General features: G+C 31.1%; 2 protein-coding genes across 3 annotated transcripts; both read right to left on the bottom strand.

Moving 5' to 3' along the window:
* Positions 1 to 7,231: 7,231 nt before the first annotated feature.
* Positions 7,232 to 9,406, bottom strand: LOC109816901 (uncharacterized). 2 transcript variants are annotated; one of them, XM_083060291.1, is made up of 4 exons: positions 9,004 to 9,406; positions 8,322 to 8,508; positions 8,169 to 8,235; positions 7,232 to 8,092 (listed from the first exon to the last, which is right to left on the bottom strand). In XM_083060291.1, the coding sequence occupies exons 2-4, from the start codon at positions 8,459 to 8,461 to the stop codon at positions 7,727 to 7,729; spliced, it is 573 nt and encodes a 190-aa protein (XP_082916417.1). In that variant the 5' UTR covers positions 8,462 to 8,508; positions 9,004 to 9,406; the 3' UTR covers positions 7,232 to 7,726. The 2 variants fall into 2 exon arrangements, with proteins under 2 accessions (XP_082916417.1, XP_082916418.1); XM_083060292.1 differs by having other exon boundaries at positions 7,232 to 8,047; positions 9,004 to 9,290.
* Positions 9,407 to 12,279: 2,873 nt separating this feature from the next.
* Positions 12,280 to 15,734, bottom strand: RPL15 (ribosomal protein L15). Its single transcript, XM_020382055.3, has 4 exons — positions 15,576 to 15,734; positions 15,170 to 15,497; positions 13,869 to 14,020; positions 12,280 to 12,662 (listed from the first exon to the last, which is right to left on the bottom strand). Exons 1-4 carry the CDS (start codon positions 15,720 to 15,722, stop codon positions 12,444 to 12,446), a joined length of 846 nt encoding a protein of 281 aa, XP_020237644.3. The 5' UTR covers positions 15,723 to 15,734; the 3' UTR covers positions 12,280 to 12,443.
* Positions 15,735 to 19,052: the final 3,318 nt, after the last annotated feature.

The raw sequence follows: 19,052 nt of genomic DNA, 5'->3' as shown, positions 1-19,052 counted from the left end.
TGCGGTTAGCTGTTGCAACTTGCTTCATTCTTTTTAACCTTTTTTTTCTAAAGATACTTTAATTTCTTTGTAAAAACTTGCAAGAAATCAATTGAGTGCTGTCAATTCTTTTCTTGGGAAGGTAAATTTAGTAGAACGGAAGTTCCGAGATTCAAGAAATGCTCGTATTCTTTTTTTATTAAAATAAAAATGTGAAATAAGCGTTGGATATTGCATGTAAAAAGTAAAAAGTAAGAAAGTGAGAGTGTGCATGTTGGGCAAGCGGCAGGATGAGTGAGTGAAGAAGATAGGTGCCAAGGAATTGGAAGAACAAGTAGAAAGCATGCCTAATCCCACGCATCGGTTGTATTTGCATGCATGCTCATTGCTCATCTCTTCTGTCGGCATAAAGTCCAAATTTTATTGTGGCCCACTTTCTAAACAAGTCTCATGTGTCATAAAGTGGGTGCCATGCCATCTAATCCCTCTTCCTCTCACCTTTTTTTTTATGGTTAATATCCCACTACTCTTTCTTCATTATCTTCTCATCTCACTGGGTCAACCATGCTCACATTACATTTTCATACTTGACCAGACTTCAATCAGCCCTACACCCCAAGGGATTTTCAACAAAATATATATGTTACTTTCTCTAGTTACATAAAGACTCAGAAAAATACATCTATCTTTTAAGAGCCTGATTAAAGAATAAAAAGAAAAAAATATACATGCGTGCACGTGTGGATGCCTACTATATATGATATTATACATAGTCGAGTAGAAACTAAATTATTTTATGAATAAAATTATATTATTGTGAATAATTTTATAATACTTTAATTCGGTCCAATCATTGTTAGTTCTATTAAAATGAATTCAACTGAAGAATAAAGAGCTCCAATTAAACACTGCAGTTGTAAGCGAACCATACTCATCTTCTCGTAAAATAAATTATAGTTCTAAAATAATTTTAAATATACCGTGCAACTAATAGAGAAATAGCTACATTCCCTTAATAAAAAAAACAAAGAAATAACTGCTATGCATTGAATATTCACACACATGACATTTCTCCATATTACTACCATATTATACACTTTGAGTTTAAATTTTCATAAATTTATATATTTTTAATCATCTTCAGAAAAAAAAATCTCATTTCAATAAAGTATATGTATATCTTATAAATTCTTATATATATATATATATATATATATGTTGAGATGTATATAAAGTAATTTTTGGAGAAGGATCGCCGAGACACTTATGTACAGAGTAGCTTGTATTAATATACAGCTGGATGGTTGAAGCAAGTAGTCCATGGATTATGGAGATTGTTTGCTACACTCAATGCTTTGTCTCTCACTTGATTCTTTTGCTCTTCATTGAAAGCGATTCTAAATAAGATTTTCACATGATGTGTGCCTCCTCTGCTCTCTCACTCTCTTCTCCTTTCATCCTTAATGCAACAAGAACAACCCACATCTTTTCTTTGTCACTTTCATCGATTCAACTTTTCGCTCCATATAATTCAATAATTTATATTTTGCGCTTGTTCACTTTCAGGAGGTGTTTATCTCTAATCGTGCTAACAAAAAGCTAAATATTTTAATTATTTGAAAAATAAAATATTAAATAACTTTTTATTTAATTAACTTCCCCCCCCCCCCCCCCTTTAATTAGTACCTAACATTCTTTATGATTCTCCTTTTGGGATCACAAATTATGACAGTTAAATGGACCAGACCGATCGCTAATGATGATATTTAGCAACTACCATCATACAGACATGTGAAAGAGTATGGAAGTTGGATACAGATATGTGTCTTTCTGAAATTCAAGTAGCTTACATAATGCGGTGGAAATGTGTCTAAGGTATTGAAATCATACACTACAGTATCAAAGTTGCAATCATAGTATGAAGACAAGTTTGATGCCCAGACAGAACACAGTGCACTACAGAAGCATGAGTTCAGGAACCAGTAAGTGGGCCAGGGCTTGTTACAGACAAATATCTTCACACTTCAGTACGGATGTAATGAATCTGCTATGGCCTGCTCTTAGGCACGGCCTTATTTGAATTCGGCCCAATATGTTATATTTCTTCATAGCGGGGACCACCAATATATTATCTTACCACAAATATTTTTTTTTACAAAAGGAAATTTCTTACCGCGAATATAGCATCTAATAATTGCAACTAATTATTAGATGATATTACTACCTTTATATCATCTAATAATTAGTTGCAATTTTTTTTTCTGTGGAGAATATTCACCTCCATCACTTGCTCAAAAGTCAAAATCTATATGAAAAATATTTTTATAAATCAGACAAACCATTAAATTGAATATACGTTTTTCTTGTTATTAATAGGAAATAATATATATATACATAAGAAAATATTATTATTTGTTTTAAAACGTGTTTTAGAAGAAAATATTTCAAACAAATTTTAAAAAAGGCAATAATCAATAATGTCTTGAAAAAATCGGTTCAAAGTGATTTTCTAACAGATGCTTACTCGGTTCTTAACTCTTATCCCGATTATTTATTAATTAGTTTCTTCAGTAGTTTGAAATAAAATTGATAATGTAATGATTCACAATCCAGTTGATCTAATTTAACTTTAAAATTTGTGATTAAAAACACCTTAAATTTCAGGAGCCAAAATAAGAATAATTTCAAAATAAAATAATATTAAAACAACTCTTAATCTTAACAAAACTTAATATTAAACGAGTGACATTATTCATTTGATCCTTCTTTTCTGTTTGATTGGCTGAATTTAATCATAGTTTTTAAAAATAAATATAAGGCTGCCATTTTTATATAATTTGAATTAACAATATTGCATTCTTGTACACTTAGTGGCACCAATCATTTTTTTTATTGTGTTACATGTAAAATAAATTAACTCGTCAGTCTAAATTAGATAAAAATGATAAAATTATATTATTTTAAAAATAAAAAAATTAAATAAAAATTTAATAATAAAAATATCAAATTAAATCAATTAAATAAAAATAATGACTAAAAGAGTAATTTAGCCTATTAAAATACATGTCTAACTCTTTTTTTTTTTTTTTAACTAAAAGAATATGTCCAACTTGAATTACAAATATAATTTATTTGAAATCAAGATGCTAAAATTAGAATTAAATTTTTTCCTCGTACGAGAACTAATAATTAGATAGAATCAAATTCTTTCGGCATATGGAAACATTAAACATGTAGAAATGAGATTATTTCATTTTATTTTTTATAGGACTTTTGTTTAAGTGACCCTTATTCGTAAGATGTTCACGATCCATCTTTGATCATTGATCTAGCGCGGGTACTTAAAAGTTAACTTTGATGATCTAATATTTACAAATTAGAATCCGTGTTTTAAAAATAGATATAAATATTGTATAGGGAGGAATGAGACAATGTGTGTCGTGACACTGACACATTATACGTCATTCGCTAACTCACCTCACTTCAGCGTGAGGCATTTGGTCACTCCGTCTTGGTCATATCGATTGTCGATATGGTCGAGACGGCTTTAGGCATTCGATCATGTTGTCTTGGTCATATTAGTTGTTGATATGGCCAAGATCACAGTAACCTAAGTGTTAATCCCTTGATCACGTGGTCTTAGTTATAATGACAGTCGTTATGGTCGAATGAAATGTATATTGACGATTTCCCAATTGTTAAGATTGTGCCAGCCTTGTCGGCAACCGAGAGCCGAAAGTACAACCTCGGTTGAGATGCCCAAGTATGTTATTAGAAGGGAGCTTTATCGACGACTCGTACCTCTCGTCTCGGCCAATGGCCAAAAGGGCCGAGAACACGACATGAGTAGCATGATAATCACAACTAATAAGGATAACAAGAGATTAAGGAATAATCAATCATCGATCACCATATTACCTAATTTGGTAAATCATGGAACTAGTACGAGGACAATCACGCATAGGACCCATTATGGTTAATATATATAGTCACACAAAACAAGGTATGGTTACTGTTCATTTATCACTATTATCGATATTCGTATTTATCTTAACTTGAGCGTTGAAATACCTTTTACAGATACCTCTTCACTTGCATTGTGACTCGGAGCTCTTGTTCGCAGAATACAAGAAAATTATTAATGTGTCGTTAGATAGGTACAAATATTATGCCTCGCGACATTAACCTTATATAATTTTTAAATTTATATTTAATAATTATTTATTAATAATAATTTTATTGATTTGATAAATAATATTTTTCATAACATACTATTTATATTAGTATTATTTATTTTGAACTATATACTATTATATATATATATATATATATCTTAATTTTTTATATTTTAATTTATAGATTTTACTACTCATAATGTTAAAATTTATGTATTATCCCAATAAATAAATACAGTTGACTGAGTTTTACTAAACTTAAGAGAAAAGATAAATATTGTTCCTCCTATTTCATTATGATTCAAGAGGAAACATGTATTTCGGTGAGTCTCATGATATGTTTTTTTTCTCTTAAATAAAAGTAGTAAATTAATTTTTTTTTATCATGTCTCTTTTCTCTTTGACTTTTATTATTATTATTTTTTATTTTACTTCTATCTAAACAAACAAGGAGTGTTAATTAGCTCTTCAACTATTTGTTTTTCACAAAAGTTTTTTTAAATTTATAATTCGTAAATTGGTTTTGTTAAGAAATAAATAAAATGGCTTTAGTGGAACTAATCATACTCATTCTGAAATCATTACGTTTATAACTAGCTGTGATTTAATTCCACCATGGGATGGGATGTTGCATGAATAGAGACAAAGGTTTGTCCAAAATTTATTTCACATTCTCAAAAAAGCTTTTTTGTTTTGTTGATTGATATGCAAATGGTTATCTAACATACTAACACTAGTTGATGGAAACAGCTATTATCCGAATTATGCTCGCCAGGTATCTCTGGAAGATACCATTTGACTCGGGATCGACTACAAAAAGTCTTCCATATAAGAAGGAAAATCATGTTGGATGTAATTTGATAATTACCCCATCCTTATTAAAATAAATTCAAATTTTTAAATTAATTTAATCTTTATTATAGTTTATAAGATTTAATCTATTATATTTTAAATATTAATTTTTTACTTTAAAAAATACTTCTACTAAATATATTTTTGACTTCAACAAATAAGTGAAATTTATTTACAATATGTGTTGGTGGACATGATTTACCGTAAAATAGAAGAGAAAAGAAAAGAGAAAATTTGCAGAGGATTGAAAAAAACATGAATGCTTGAGAGCAACAATTTGTGTGAATTTAATCTTATTCAACAAAAACACTTACTATATAAAATACACCGTTCGTCACTTATTTTTAATCTTATTCAACAAGAACACTATATTCGATTATGTATTTACGTACTATATACATGATATATCATTTTTATGTATTTATTTTTAAATAAATAATAAAAATAATAATTAGTTACAATAAATAAAAATTAAATAATATATTTTTACATAAAATTTAGCTACATAAAATATAATTTTAAAATATCAACTTACATTTATTTTTTTACCTAATTTTCACATATTTTCTTAATTTTGTCTTTAAAATGTAAAAACAAAAAAAATATATTTAAATATCTCATTAATTTAAGAGTAATTGTAAAAATATAAGACATATTTTCTTGATTTTAATAAAAAAAAATAACTGGCTTTCTTAGTCTGTGAATTAGTCATTTAAATCTTATATTATATCAAAGGTTGGAGGTAGCATTTTCTTTCCCATCGAGCTTCCCTAACCCACAACTCATTCCGAAAGTAGGAGGCCAAGAACCTTCGGAGGGATGCAAACAAAGCCAATTATTATGCCCTGAACGACTCCAATAACGGAGGGTTTCTTGGAGAAAATAATGTCCAGCCACGTTCCCACCAAGAGGCTCGTGGCGACACAAATGTTCGTGTTCAGCATCACCATCGACAAGTCCGTGTTAGGTGCATACAGATCGTAGTGTTGAAATCTGTAGTGCCCCATTCATCACCTTTTCCAACTTGTTTTTTGCCTTCAGATTAATGTGGTGCCTTTCAAATTCCATGTGTTGATAACTTCATACAGATATCATGTTAGAGAAGAGAGTAACATCCTTCTTGATTGCGTAATCCAAAAAAATTAAATTGTTCTAAAACACCTGTTTTGAAACGTTTTTTGAAACAACTTTTGTTCCGAAATGAGTTCTCCAAAAAATATTGTCCCACAATAGGTGTTCCGAACTGCGTATTTTAAAAAGCATCTTTGATGTAAAGATAATTTAGGAAATTTACATAAACATGGGGTGTTTATGGGGTGCAAGAGGAAAATCCTTGGCTCTTGGTCGATTACTGTATGCAGTCTATTGGGCCAAAGAGTTGGCAGAGGTTGTATTTGAGTTGATTTCTAAAAAGGTGGTTGATAGCATTTAACGCCAACGTCTCCAAATTTGGGCCAGAGCTAAGACCTATGAATGCAGGGAATTGGAGGAAACTCCTTTAATTTTACTTTAATTTGTAAGGAGACAATATAATGCGATTTCTCCTATTCTTGCGGTGGCTACATCTATGAGACTATGACTGGTCCCTATAACTTTTAATTATATTCCATCATGTATTGTGGATTCTATGCTGTGGAAAATGAAACATGTCTATTTCAGTAAAAATAAAATAAAATAAAATAGTATAACTTTGATATTTATTCTTGAATTTATAAGTACTGATTAGATAAACCCAGAAAAAAATTATTGCACTTTATTAAAAAAATACTTTATATTTTAATAAAAATGAAATTGTTAGATGACTATTATAAATATTCCCCAACCAACTACAAAAATCTATCTAACAAGGCGTTCCTCTCCATGCTTTAAACCAAAACAAACCGTTGCGTTAAGCACGAGGTCAACAGATTCCAACGGATCTGTGACCACACAAACACCCACAAAATAAATAAGCACAACACAAGCGCGTGGACTGAAGAGAATATGAACACCCCACGATGAGCGATCTAATCTAACAGGTTAGACGAATGGGACCGCCATCAAACCTCTTTTCTTTGTATCTCCGCAAGAAGACAAGAAAAAATCCAAAATTGTGTTACTATAAATGACGCTCTGCCCTCATCATCCCCAATTCTATTCACATCATTCTTTTATCTTTCGCGTAAAGCATAAGCAAAGCACGCGATCAGACACAGAATTTTAAAGAATTCAATCAGATAACATCATTCTTTTCCGACAAAACCAGCTTTTCTTTTACGCAGTGATGCTGTTCACATTACAAAAGACCCATGAACTTTGTACAGATTTTCATATTCTTATGCCGCTAGTTACAATTCAAAGACCCGAAAAGAAATTCAAAATGAAATATTCCCATCCTCTAAAGACTTTCTACTTACAAAGAAGAGAATGGTATTTCCTTAAACACTAAACATAGGGCCCGGGTGAAATCTAACACCCAAATTAGCCCTCTATCATTATTTGCGAGCCACACATATTTCCCTACACAAGACACACTATGGACATTTACATACACTGACCCTTTAACTGAACATATTTACAAACATCCACAAGATAAAATTTCATGTTCTCCTCTAGACTCAAGCATCCAAAATTACTCTTTCCGTAGGTATGGTATGAAGGCTCATCTTCTGTGGTTATGTTTATGTTGTGAACTGAATCCTAATAATATCAAAGCCGTGTGTGTGAGAGAGAGAAGGGTTCTAGGCCAGAGCAGGGATGCTGCAATTTCGCCTGTCCCTGTCAAGGCAATCAAACCCCTCAATTCTCACAGATGGATTGTTACCAAAATTGGCTCGAACACACCCTCCCTTCCTTGCTGAGGAAGAGGGAGACGGTGGCAGACCCGACACAGCAGCCGGAGCCACCGCCCACGACGGTGGTGAGAGCGGGGAAAAATTCTCTTCCCCAAATCGAGCATCCTGAATCAAAGGGTTAGCTACTCTGCTCGGCGGCGACCCGCAGAAAAATGGGGGCGGCGAGGCTACCACTGGCCACGATTGCTCTACATCAAAATCACTCTCCTGCAAACCCATCCATACACAAGAACAATTCGATCTAAGCACAACCTTCATCAGGAATCAACAAATTAACCTAAATCATACCATTCACAATCAAAAAAGAAAATATGAAACACAGGAGTACCTTGGAGAGTATGTTGTCCAAAGGATTTGAGCCAGACGAGTTTGAATCACATGGTTCAACCTGGCAACTGCAGAGAAACAAAAGTACGCAAAGCTTAATAATAATACTACCAATAATATTATAATTTAAATAAGAAGAACAATTTAACAATACCTTAGATGCCACCGGAAGGGTCTGACAGGGTGTTCGTTGGCGGCGAAGTTGAAGAGGCCGAGGCGGCGGGGCTTGGGGCAAACGACGCTATTCTCTTCGTGGGATGGAACGACGACGTTTTGGATGGAAAACTGCTTCATCTTCTTCCTTGGATTTCTATCTATATATTTTAATTAGTGACTAAAACCTGTTCACCAACACACATATAGAAGAAGCGGAAAATTATTATGTTGTAGAACAAAAATTCAAAAACTAAAAGGAATAAACAAATCAAGCGTGTCAAAACCATTTCAGTATTATAATCTTCTAACACAGATCGTAAACGTGCGTGAATAAAATAACTATTTAGACAGCTGAAGGCTAAGATCTAGTAAAATTCAAAAACCTAATAACATAATTAAATTATAATTACGCCTAGAGTTTCTCAAATCTCCACCACCTAGCTCCTATCATAGCTAGCTACACACCTCACCAGCAGATCTAACTAAAACCATAGAAATAGAATCATTCACACAACACAAACACAAACACAAATTATAACATAAATTGAGACAAACACAATTTGAGGCAGATCTGGAAAAGGAAGGTGTTGGTTTACATTTTTTTGAAAAAGAAAGAAAGGAAAAAGGTTGCGAGAAGAGAGATCTGAGAGAAAGAAAGTGGTAGTAGCAGTAGTACGAACCTGTGAGGTTGGGTTTGATTAAACTGTATAGAGGTTGTGAACAAAAAGAATTGAATTGAAAGAAGAAGAGGAGAGAGAGAAAAAGTAAAGGAGAAGAATGAACTACGATCGAGTTCCAACCACACTATCCTTGCTTTATATTTATCTTATTATTATAATAATTGAATTTTGGAGAAGATTTTTTTAATATTGTATGGTTAATTCATGCGGGCGGTGCCTCCCGCGATATATAACATGGCTCTAACCTTTCTCTTTCTCACACAGTAAAATACTAAAATATGGTTAGAATATTAAAATTAAAATACTTAAATATCAAGGCATCCCGTGGGGAATGAGAATGAGTCTTGTATGGTGGAGCGTTTCGCAACGCACGTCGTTTAACCTCGTCCCTACACGTGGCAGCCTCTCGGAGATTTAGGATCCAAGGTCGGCAAACTGAAACTTTGAAGAGGACCGGCCCTCGCCCTGCCATTCTTGTGACTTGTGACAGAAGAGGGGACTATTTATTCTACTCCATCGCATCTTCTTACAATTTCTCACTATTTCAATTTAATATTCTTCTCTTCGTCTTCGCTATTTGGATTTTGGAATCGTGATTCACTCCCCATCTTATTAAACTCCCAATTTTTCTAAGCCCAAATTATTTTACTTTTAATTAATAGATTCGAATTCAAGATCTAACAACGCAATTATATTAAGTATTTTAAAAAATTACCTATTAAATAACTTTAAATCTTAATTAGTTAATCATATTTGATTATATATCAATATATTCTATAATTACTCTTCACACCTCTCAAACAAACACTCATTACACTCTAGATGTCCTATATTATTTTTAACCTCCATGATTTGTTTTAAGTATATTATATAATATAATCCATAAACATTTGTTTCAAGTATATAAAAGCTTCATTTGACTAAGAAACTATTTATTATATATTTTATTATTATATAATAATTATTATATTTTATTTTCAATTATTTAATGGAATGTTTTAACAATATTATATAAAAATTAAGAAAATGTTTACTCAAAATTCTTTAGATAAATTTTTCATATGTAATTTTCTTAAATTTTTGTTTTAAGAAAATCAATGAAGATATAGCTTTATTGTTGTTTACATTTTTCTTAACATTTCATATTTTTCAAATTTTTAAAAATTTCAAGTTTATATTTTTTTAAGTAAATAGCAACGAAAGCGTAATATTTTATAAAGATACTTACTTTATTACATATTAATTTTAAATAAAAGTATACAATAATAAAATTCATTGAAGTATTCTGCTTTTTATATTTTCCTGATATTTTTAATTTTGGTCTTATTTTATAAATGTTAATAAATACATTTGAATAATTATTTTATTTTTGAACATTATTTATTTTATTTTATTTTTATGATTCATTATTAATAATATTAGAATGCACTAATAGTATAATTTTTATATTATTATTTAATCATAATTGTCGTGTATAACAAACTTGTTAATTTTTAATAATCACTTTAAAAGTCATAAAATAAATTTTAATTGGTTAACAAAATAGAAATATTTTCAAAGTACATGAAGGCAATCTTGAAGGCATGCTCCTCTACCTCTTGTTATATGTCCAAATTAGATTATCTCCTCTCCCCATGCTTCTTTCGAAGAAAAACCAAAAGTCAAAGAACAGAAAGAATGAAAAGAGGATGAACAGATGATAAATAAATAATAAAAGAGAGAGAGAGAGAGAGAGAAATTGAAAAAAGAGGAGATGGAAATAAGTTGAAGAGGTCAGAGTTCCGTGTGTCATATGTGATATGCTCGTAATAAAGACGACGAAATATTGTGAAGCAGTGACTTTTGAGCTATTCGAATTTTGACCTCAAACTGGCAACGAAACATATGGCATATACATAAAATACATATCATGAGTTAATGGTTAGATATATTTGTTGCGATTTGCTAAGGATTTGTCAGTCAATCCATTCCCTAATGTTGTAGATTTTGGGCAGATGATATGTTCATAAAAATTATATATAAATAAATTGTTAAAATTAAGAAAAGATGATAGAAGAGGACATGTTGATGAAGAAATGAAATAATTATTGAGAAACCAAGAGACATATCTTTTCTTGCATCTATGCCTCCAAAGCAGTGGGACACACAATATTTCCATCGGAGTAAAGATGTGCAATCATATTCTCTATTAACTGTCCAGATTTAGAAAATTATTGTCCTTAATCATCGGTAAAGTTTATTACATATGATTCTTTTATTAAAAAGATTAAAAAATGCCCCTTGACGTGGTTTACCTTCTGGCATCAACATATTCTTCATTAAATATATTTGAGGGTGTCCAAGTTAGTCTTACGGTTTGATGAAAAGGACAATTTTGGTTTGAAAGAATTGGCACGCTTTGGTCCCAAAATCAAGTGGTGTTCACACAACCACCATGTTGCATTTGCTTTTGGCAGTGGCTTTAAGAGGAATAGATCCAAAATCAAAACTAATGGGGAAGCATTACAAACACGATGCCCATGCTTAGCATTACAGAATCATTTTGTTGACGTAAGCAAGTTTGGCGAAAAAATCTAGTGCGTGTCTTAGCGTCAACAATAATAGTTTATTTTCAAGTGCTTGACATCCACTATAAAGGCATAGGGTAAGCAAACAATGATTTGACATCCCAAATTGATAAATTTTGTTGACCATTTAAATCCTAGTTCTTCCACTTTACGAGGATTGCGTAGTTTGTCTAACAAGCAAAGTCAATCAAAGCTGTAAAACGACCACAAAAAGAAAAAGGGAAATATGTTAATACTTAGTTGTATAGCACCATATTTTTTTCAATTTGCAAGATTTTTATTCGATGATAAAGAAAAAGGAATGTAGAAAAAGGAAGCAAGTCATCTAGATTCGGAAGGAATCAACAGCTCTCATGTTGCAACTGTCAACTTGTCTTGTGACACAGTCAATAGTCAGTGAAGTAGTTTCTCCGTAACGCATAGGGTTGGTATTTACTTCACTGGATAAGGAAACATGGGCAGAACGAGGAACTTTCAGTGTCGACCTTAAACAATAAACTAGCAATTTTTTTTTATACCAATTACACCTATTTAATTAAAACTTGTTGTTGCCTTGTTATAGAACTAAGCACGCTATTACCAAAGGTTTCCAGCAAATATTGGCAAACCAAAATTTACATCTTTTTTCAAAACATTCTGGTGATGTCTGAACAAAATGTAATGAGTTATACCACACTAATTTTAGTTTGGAAGCAGCACTAGAACACCATTCAATGTAAAAAGAAGAATGAATTAATGCCTTAAGTAACACAACAACTAGATGAACCAGAGAGATATCTGAAGAACGACAAATATGTGAAGTAGTTCCTAAAGAAATCACTCTCTTCCATTCTTGAAGATTTCTAAATGTGATGACACTCAAGTGGTTCAATTTCAAGCCGAAACTGACTCAGTAGCAGCTGCGGCGCGCTTCTTGGCAAAGTATTCTTCAGCACGGGCAAGGTTTTTAGACACTGATGGCTTAACCCATTTCTTGCGGCCAGGAAGCACAGTGAGGGAACAACCAACATTCTCAAGTTTCTCCTTCGCTGACGTGGAAAAAGCACGGGCTTTTAGTGTCAACTTCTTGCTCAGTTCTCCTTCACCCAAAATCTGAAACCAAAAAGGCACAATATCCATCAAGACCGAAATTGTAGGGTTTTAAATGTTCAATGCACTGGATGGATAGATAGAATTAGAAGGCTAGCTTAAACATAATATACTGACAAGTTTCCCAGCATGGCTGGGAAACCAGAAATGCATTCGTAAAGAATGAATACAGTAAAATTTAACCAACAGATGCATAATGCTCCAAGTAGCGGTCATTGGCCAGTGCTAGCTAAAATTTCAAGTTTCAACCCCTTAATATCCTTACAGATATTAAGTACTATGATCATTTCAAGCAGCATCCTTCATTTTGAAAAGCTTATTGAAATCAATGTCAATGTAGAGTGCAGTTTATCTACCCAATTAACTTCTATTTTTGGTCGAAAATGATCATTTAAAGACTCTACTGCACACTTACTGTCCTACAAAAATGCAATTACATCTCATTGCTTCTCCAACAAAGATGATTTTCAACAGAAAAAGAAATCTAGCGTTTGGCCTCTGGAATAAAGATATGGAAAAAGGCCAGCACCTTTTGTTGCATGGAAAACAAAGGAACATCATAAATATATGGAAAAAGGAAATAAATAACTTCTAATACTTGCCTCCTGAACTGTAGGCTGCAAGGTGGTTATTGCTTGAAAAATCATCATAAGGTAGTACGTTTTAAAGGGAAGTACTGACAATAAAAAATAAAACCACTAACCATAAACTAATTTATCCCTGATGGATAAAAGAATTAGAAGATCGACAATCCAAATACAGTCTTTAAATTGAGAAAATTAAATGCTAAAATATATGTATACATGATTTGTGGTGTTCATAATACAAATGAGAAGGATTTACATATTTATGGCTTCAAATCACTGAGACCTAAATATTATATGCTTGATATTACATACATATCACACATGCCCAAAAGTGCAGATAAACTTGAGCACCAGACCAAGATGAAAGAACCTCAAAGAATTTACAGGAAGTAACTTTATTCACAGAAGACCAGGGGATTCTGAAAAATGGTCCCTTTTGGTAGTTAGCCCTACTGCTAGGAAAATCTAGCATCCTCATTTGTGGTTAATAGTCAATCATCATTCATAATTCATTAATACCTTAATTATCGGGAAATCGATCTTGGAGAAGCAAGGTCGAACACAACACGCAATTGCTAAGGATGAAATTTAGACATCATTAAATCAACAAAGTAATATGTACCTTCAAAGGAAGTCTCCTTTCTCTTCCAGATGGGTTAATCACACCTTTCTGCTTCAGTGTCTCTAGAGACACCTCGTCCCCTTCTTGAAATTTAGCATCCTCTATGTCTCTCAGATTTACATGGACATATTTGGGCAATCCCGCATGCATACCTTGTGAAAATAAAAGGAAGAAAAAGGAACATAAAAAAATAGTTCCAATAGAGACAACTGCACTAGCCTGAACTAAACAAATTAAGAGAGAACATATAGAGAAGAATAGAAGAGAAGCATTTCACAAAATACTAACTTTCGAAACAAAATTATGGAAGGAAATAGGAGAAGAAAGAAATATACAATAGTATCATAGATAAAGGGGAACATAATTAGTAAAGATGTTTGAAATAAGAACGTCCAAGGAAAAGAAATTTGGGTGTTGGAGCTTGATGATGATCTAATTGGATTAATTTCTTCAAAAACACTTTTAGAAAGAAAAAATAAAATAAATTCTTTCATCAGTTAAACCTATCTTATACATAAGTTAAAAATAAGTTTTTCAAAAACCGAATATGAGAGAACTTCTACATAAATTCTATTGAGATAAATTTCTTTAGAAACCCTAAAAATAAGGGGAAAATCAAAAAGGCTTCTACATAAGCTAAATTTAGCTTATGCAAGTTAATTTGTATAAGTTCTTTTCTATTAGCTTCTCCAAAATCTTATTTTCAACTTATGCATGAGTTAGTTTTAGTTATGGAGGAATTTATTTCAAGTTTTCTTCATTTTTTTCTTCCTAAAAGTGTTTGTAGAGAAGTTTATCCAAATAGACTAAAACTATTTTAACTTATGGAAAAACTTATTTAACTTTTTTTTTTTTATTATATATTTTTCTCCAATAAGTTTTTCCTTACAGGGCAAGGAGATCTCTAGTATAGCATTACACTTTGTGTCAGTTTAGATAAATTTCTCTAGAAATACTTCTAAACAAAAAAATTTAAAAAAAAAATGACATAAACTTTTCTATATTCTAAAATTGGTTTATACAAAAGCTAATTTGTAAAAGTTATCTCCCATTTAGTTTCTCTAAAATCTTAAAAAAAAAATGCTTCCGGTTAAGTTCATCTTAAGAGACACTCTAACAAGAAAGAGGCAAAGTGAGTCTTCTGTTCTGTCTAGAGTTGAATGAATTACTATGGCAGTAAGTATTAGAGTCGAACATAGTAAAGTAGAAGTAAGTTACAATTGAGTGACAATTTTCGTTTTGGTAATAATGATAGGATAGGACATTAAAAGGAGAGTATTGTGAATGAATTGATGCATTACCTCCTGCAATTCCTCTGAGTTTGGGGATTCGTCGATAGAGTGGCATCTGGCCACCTTCGAAACCCTTCATAACGCCAGGCCCAGATCGAGATTTCTGACCCCTCATCCCAAAACCACAACTTGCCCCTTGCCCTGCCGATATTCCTCTACCCTTTCTCTTAGCCTTCTTTCTCGAACCCGGTTGGGGGCCCAAATTGTCCAGCCGAAACCGAACGCCCACACTGGCTGCTGCCACGGGGGCAGAGGCAACCTTATTGACCACCAAAACCAGGGGTCTTGCTCGCTGAATCTTCAGACATGGTTTTGCCTCCAAGGTTTTCACTGTTCCCTGCAACGTCCAAATTCATGAAAACAGATAGAGACTAAGAAGAATTAGAAATAAAAGAGGAAAAAAAAAAAAAAAAACCTTGAAAGGAGAAGAGAGGCGCGGTAACCAGGAAGAGGAAGAGGAAACGGGAATGAGAGGAGCAGTGGCCATTTCTGATACACTCAGGCGGATGCCATGATAACCCCACGAACTAACTTCAAATAACGGATAGGATAAGTTTTTCATTTTTTTTTTTTGAGCTTTTCTATTATTATTAAATCTCAATATAAAATATATTTTACGCTTATAAATAATTACCTATATAATAACCTTATTTTTTTTTTTGATCAGCTAAGAGAAATTTGTATTAAGGAGGCACTAGGGGTGCCAAACCCAAATACAGAAATGTTGAGAAATAGAAAAAGTTACGAATAGTGTTATGCTACTCCACCCTGTTTACAAATTACAGAACTAGGATACACACTTGATACAAGAAATAGGATCCATAAGCCAATTAACATACAATAATTGATCTCTCTTCAAATCCACAGACAACCATTTCCAAGATCGATATTTAATGGCCTCCACAATTTCCATTATATCCAACACCCCATCATTAAAAATAATACGGTTCCTAAGAAGCCATAAACTCCATATAACAGAAATCCAAATAGTTGTGAATATCCTTCCCTGCTTCTTCACACATGCAAATCCATCCATACTTAGCAATAATTCATCCAAAGCATTAGGTAAGCACGCTGAAATACCAAGCCAACGAAGAACCAAATACCAGATTTTACATGAAATTCTGCAGTGGAAGAAAAGATGACAAACGTTCTCTGCCTCATTATTACATAAAGCGCAAAAAACATTACTAACAGGAATACCACGCCTTGCTAAACTTGCTCGAACTGGTAGTGAATTCAACAATAATTGCCAAGCAAAAACAATAGTTTTCTTTGGAGCTTTTACCTTCCAAATGCATCGAAAACTTTGTTTTAAAATTGTCTCCAAAACATTCCCTGCAGAAAAAAAAGGAATGCAGCCAAAAATATGCTGATTTTACAGTAAAAGCCTTTGATGGATCACATTTCCATAGCCACATATCGGGTATATTTGACTGCAACTCCACCCCACCAACTAATTCTGCTAATTCATTTTCCCACTCTTTTTCCCGTTGAAGTATCAAACGTCTCCGCCACTGAAATTCCCACTGCCACCCTCCTTCCACAAACAGTCCATTTTCACCAACTGTTGATTGTTTTTTATAATAATAACCTTATTTACAATAATAATTATTTATTATCTACGACAATATATAAAGGATACATCTTTCTTTGTGTCTAGTTTTTGAAAAGTAATTATATTTTTATATTATATTCTTTATATATATATATATTATGATAACGTAATAATCGATATCTCTTTGCTTTGTTTTTATTTTTAACTTTTTTCTCCTCCTTTTCCTTGTAAAAAAAATAGAATACTTATATTATTTTATTCAACTTTAAAATTTTCGTACATTTTATTATTCTATTAATTAACTATTTAAAATTGTCGGTCGGCTCTTGATAACTAACTAATTGAAATGATAATGCACGAAAATTTGATAATTAATGTTAGGTTACATTTTGTTTTTAATCTATGCTTGTTATATGTATTTATGAATTGTAACTACTTTAATTATTTGTAGTCCAACCACAATTCTTATATCTTGGATTGTGATGCATTATTAGGATCGATCCAACAATGATGGAGATTTAAAGTGAAATTTGATAGAGATTTTTAAATTTATAATAAAATAATTATACAGTAGAAACTCTTTAAATTAATACTTAATAAATTAATAAATTCTCTAAAATAATAAATTTGTCCGGTCCCGACTTGGGTCAATATAAAAAATTGAAAAATTCAATAAAATAATAAGATAATAATTTTTCGGGATATCCTTTTATAATTTTCGGTCCCAAGAAAATCATAAATTAAAAATTCATAGAAATTGAAAAAAATATATTACACTCTAACACATTCATGTAATTTATATATGCCAAACTTGCTTAAGAATACATTGAACATATTTGTTCCTCTTGTTTACATTTAATGTACTTCAAAAGTCATTATTGATTTCTAATGCATATCTACTTCAAAAGTCATTACGTATTGATTTTCAATGCATATGTACTTCAAAAGTTACTAATTTACGTTGAGTCTCAAGGTTCGCTGCAACGTAATTCTAATAAGCATAGACTAATTTACCTTTTTATTTGGTATGTATAGTATAATTACTTAAAAACTCTTTAAATTAATAATTATTAATTTATTGATAAATTAATAACTCTCTAAATTAATAAATTTTTCCAGTCCTGATATTATTAATTTAAAGAGTTTCTACTTAATGTTGAAGTTTTTTATTAATATATGTGATTTTTTTTCTTTATCAAATTTAATAATAAATAACTTTTACTTGAGGAATTTAAAAACTTGAATTTTTGTAGCATACCTTTGGGTGCATCATGGTTTCGTATGACTCCATATTCATTTACCACATATTACTCCATGTCCACCCACAATCTAACTATCACAACAAAAGTGATGCACCGTTAACTAATTTTACCATGCACCATATTAAGTGCCTCCTATGATTTACCTATACTTGTATACAAAGCATAATTAAAATGACCTGTGTTCTCCTTTGTAAAATTATGGTTAGGATTTATTTAAGAATGTATTCAATAAAAAAAAATCGGAATGTAAATGGATACAAGCACCTTAACATTTTTTTTTTATATATATAAATAGAGACCCAAGTCCCAACACGAATTAAATTAAAACTCACAAGGAAAGCAAGTTAAAGATACATCTAATAGAACCTCTAAAAATTAAATAAATAAATAAGGAACACAATCAAAGATAACAAGATTAAAAATGTCCAAATCAAATTTAACCAATTTATCAATCATTTGATTTATCTCGTTAATATTGGGCGATAGTATAAGAGTTAAAAAAACTGTTGTGAAGTGTGCATTTTATTTAGGGCAAAACCGTTTTGGATAAATAATATTTTTTATTTAAATTAATAAAATAAAATTACTTCCCATACTAAAAGAATGATACTGTGAAATTACCATAATAAAAAAAAGCTTAAAAAAGTCTTTAAAATGTGAACGATAAAAAATAATATCACCTTTATTTATTATTATATAACATTATAACATTGTTCATTAATTTTTATAAATTTAAAATAGTATTTCAATAATCTATCAACTTTATTTATATATTTATTAGTAATTGATTAATATAAACAATAATTTCACATACTACCTTTCTCCTGTTTTTTTCACTATTTTATTTGTTCATTTTTATATAAAAATTATCAGATATATTAATTACATTTTCTCTAAAATATTCTTATTTAATTAACAATTCTTCTAAATAAAATAATAAATTATTGAAATTAATTAGATAAAAATTTTCTCTCTCTTTTTGAGATTGAAGAAAAATAAATACACAAATATCTCATCTTCATTAACAAATTTAATATTTTTTAACTAAATCAACTAATTTTTTTTTAAAAGA

The sequence above is a fragment of the Cajanus cajan genome, chromosome 7 (assembly GCF_000230855.2).
Source record: "Cajanus cajan strain Asha chromosome 7, NIPB_CcT2T_4, whole genome shotgun sequence".
Taxonomy (NCBI): Eukaryota; Viridiplantae; Streptophyta; class Magnoliopsida; order Fabales; family Fabaceae; genus Cajanus; species Cajanus cajan.
The sequence above is the reverse complement of the archived record's forward strand: the minus strand, read 5'-3'. Positions and strand labels throughout refer to the sequence as shown.

What these genes read in the sequence shown, in the direction of transcription:
- LOC109816901 (XM_083060291.1), bottom strand. Translation starts at nt 8,461, where the DNA reads ATGAAGCAGTTTTCCATCCAAAACGTCGTCGTTCCATCCCACGAAGAG. An exon ending in CCCTTCCGGTGGCATCTAAG is followed by an intron (nt 8,236 to 8,321) that starts GTATTGTTAAAT and finishes GTTTCTCTGCAG; the next exon opens with TTGCCAGGTTGAACCATGTG. An exon ending in TGGACAACATACTCTCCAAG is followed by an intron (nt 8,093 to 8,168) that starts GTACTCCTGTGT and finishes TTCCTGATGAAG; the next exon opens with GTTGTGCTTAGATCGAATTG.
- RPL15 (XM_020382055.3), bottom strand. Translation starts at nt 15,722, where the DNA reads ATGAAAAACTTATCCTATCCGTTATTTGAAGTTAGTTCGTGGGGTTAT. An exon ending in ACTCAGAGGAATTGCAGGAG is followed by an intron (nt 14,021 to 15,169) that starts GTAATGCATCAA and finishes TATTTTCACAAG; the next exon opens with GTATGCATGCGGGATTGCCC. An exon ending in AAAGGAGACTTCCTTTGAAG is followed by an intron (nt 12,663 to 13,868) that starts GTACATATTACT and finishes TTTTGGTTTCAG; the next exon opens with ATTTTGGGTGAAGGAGAACT.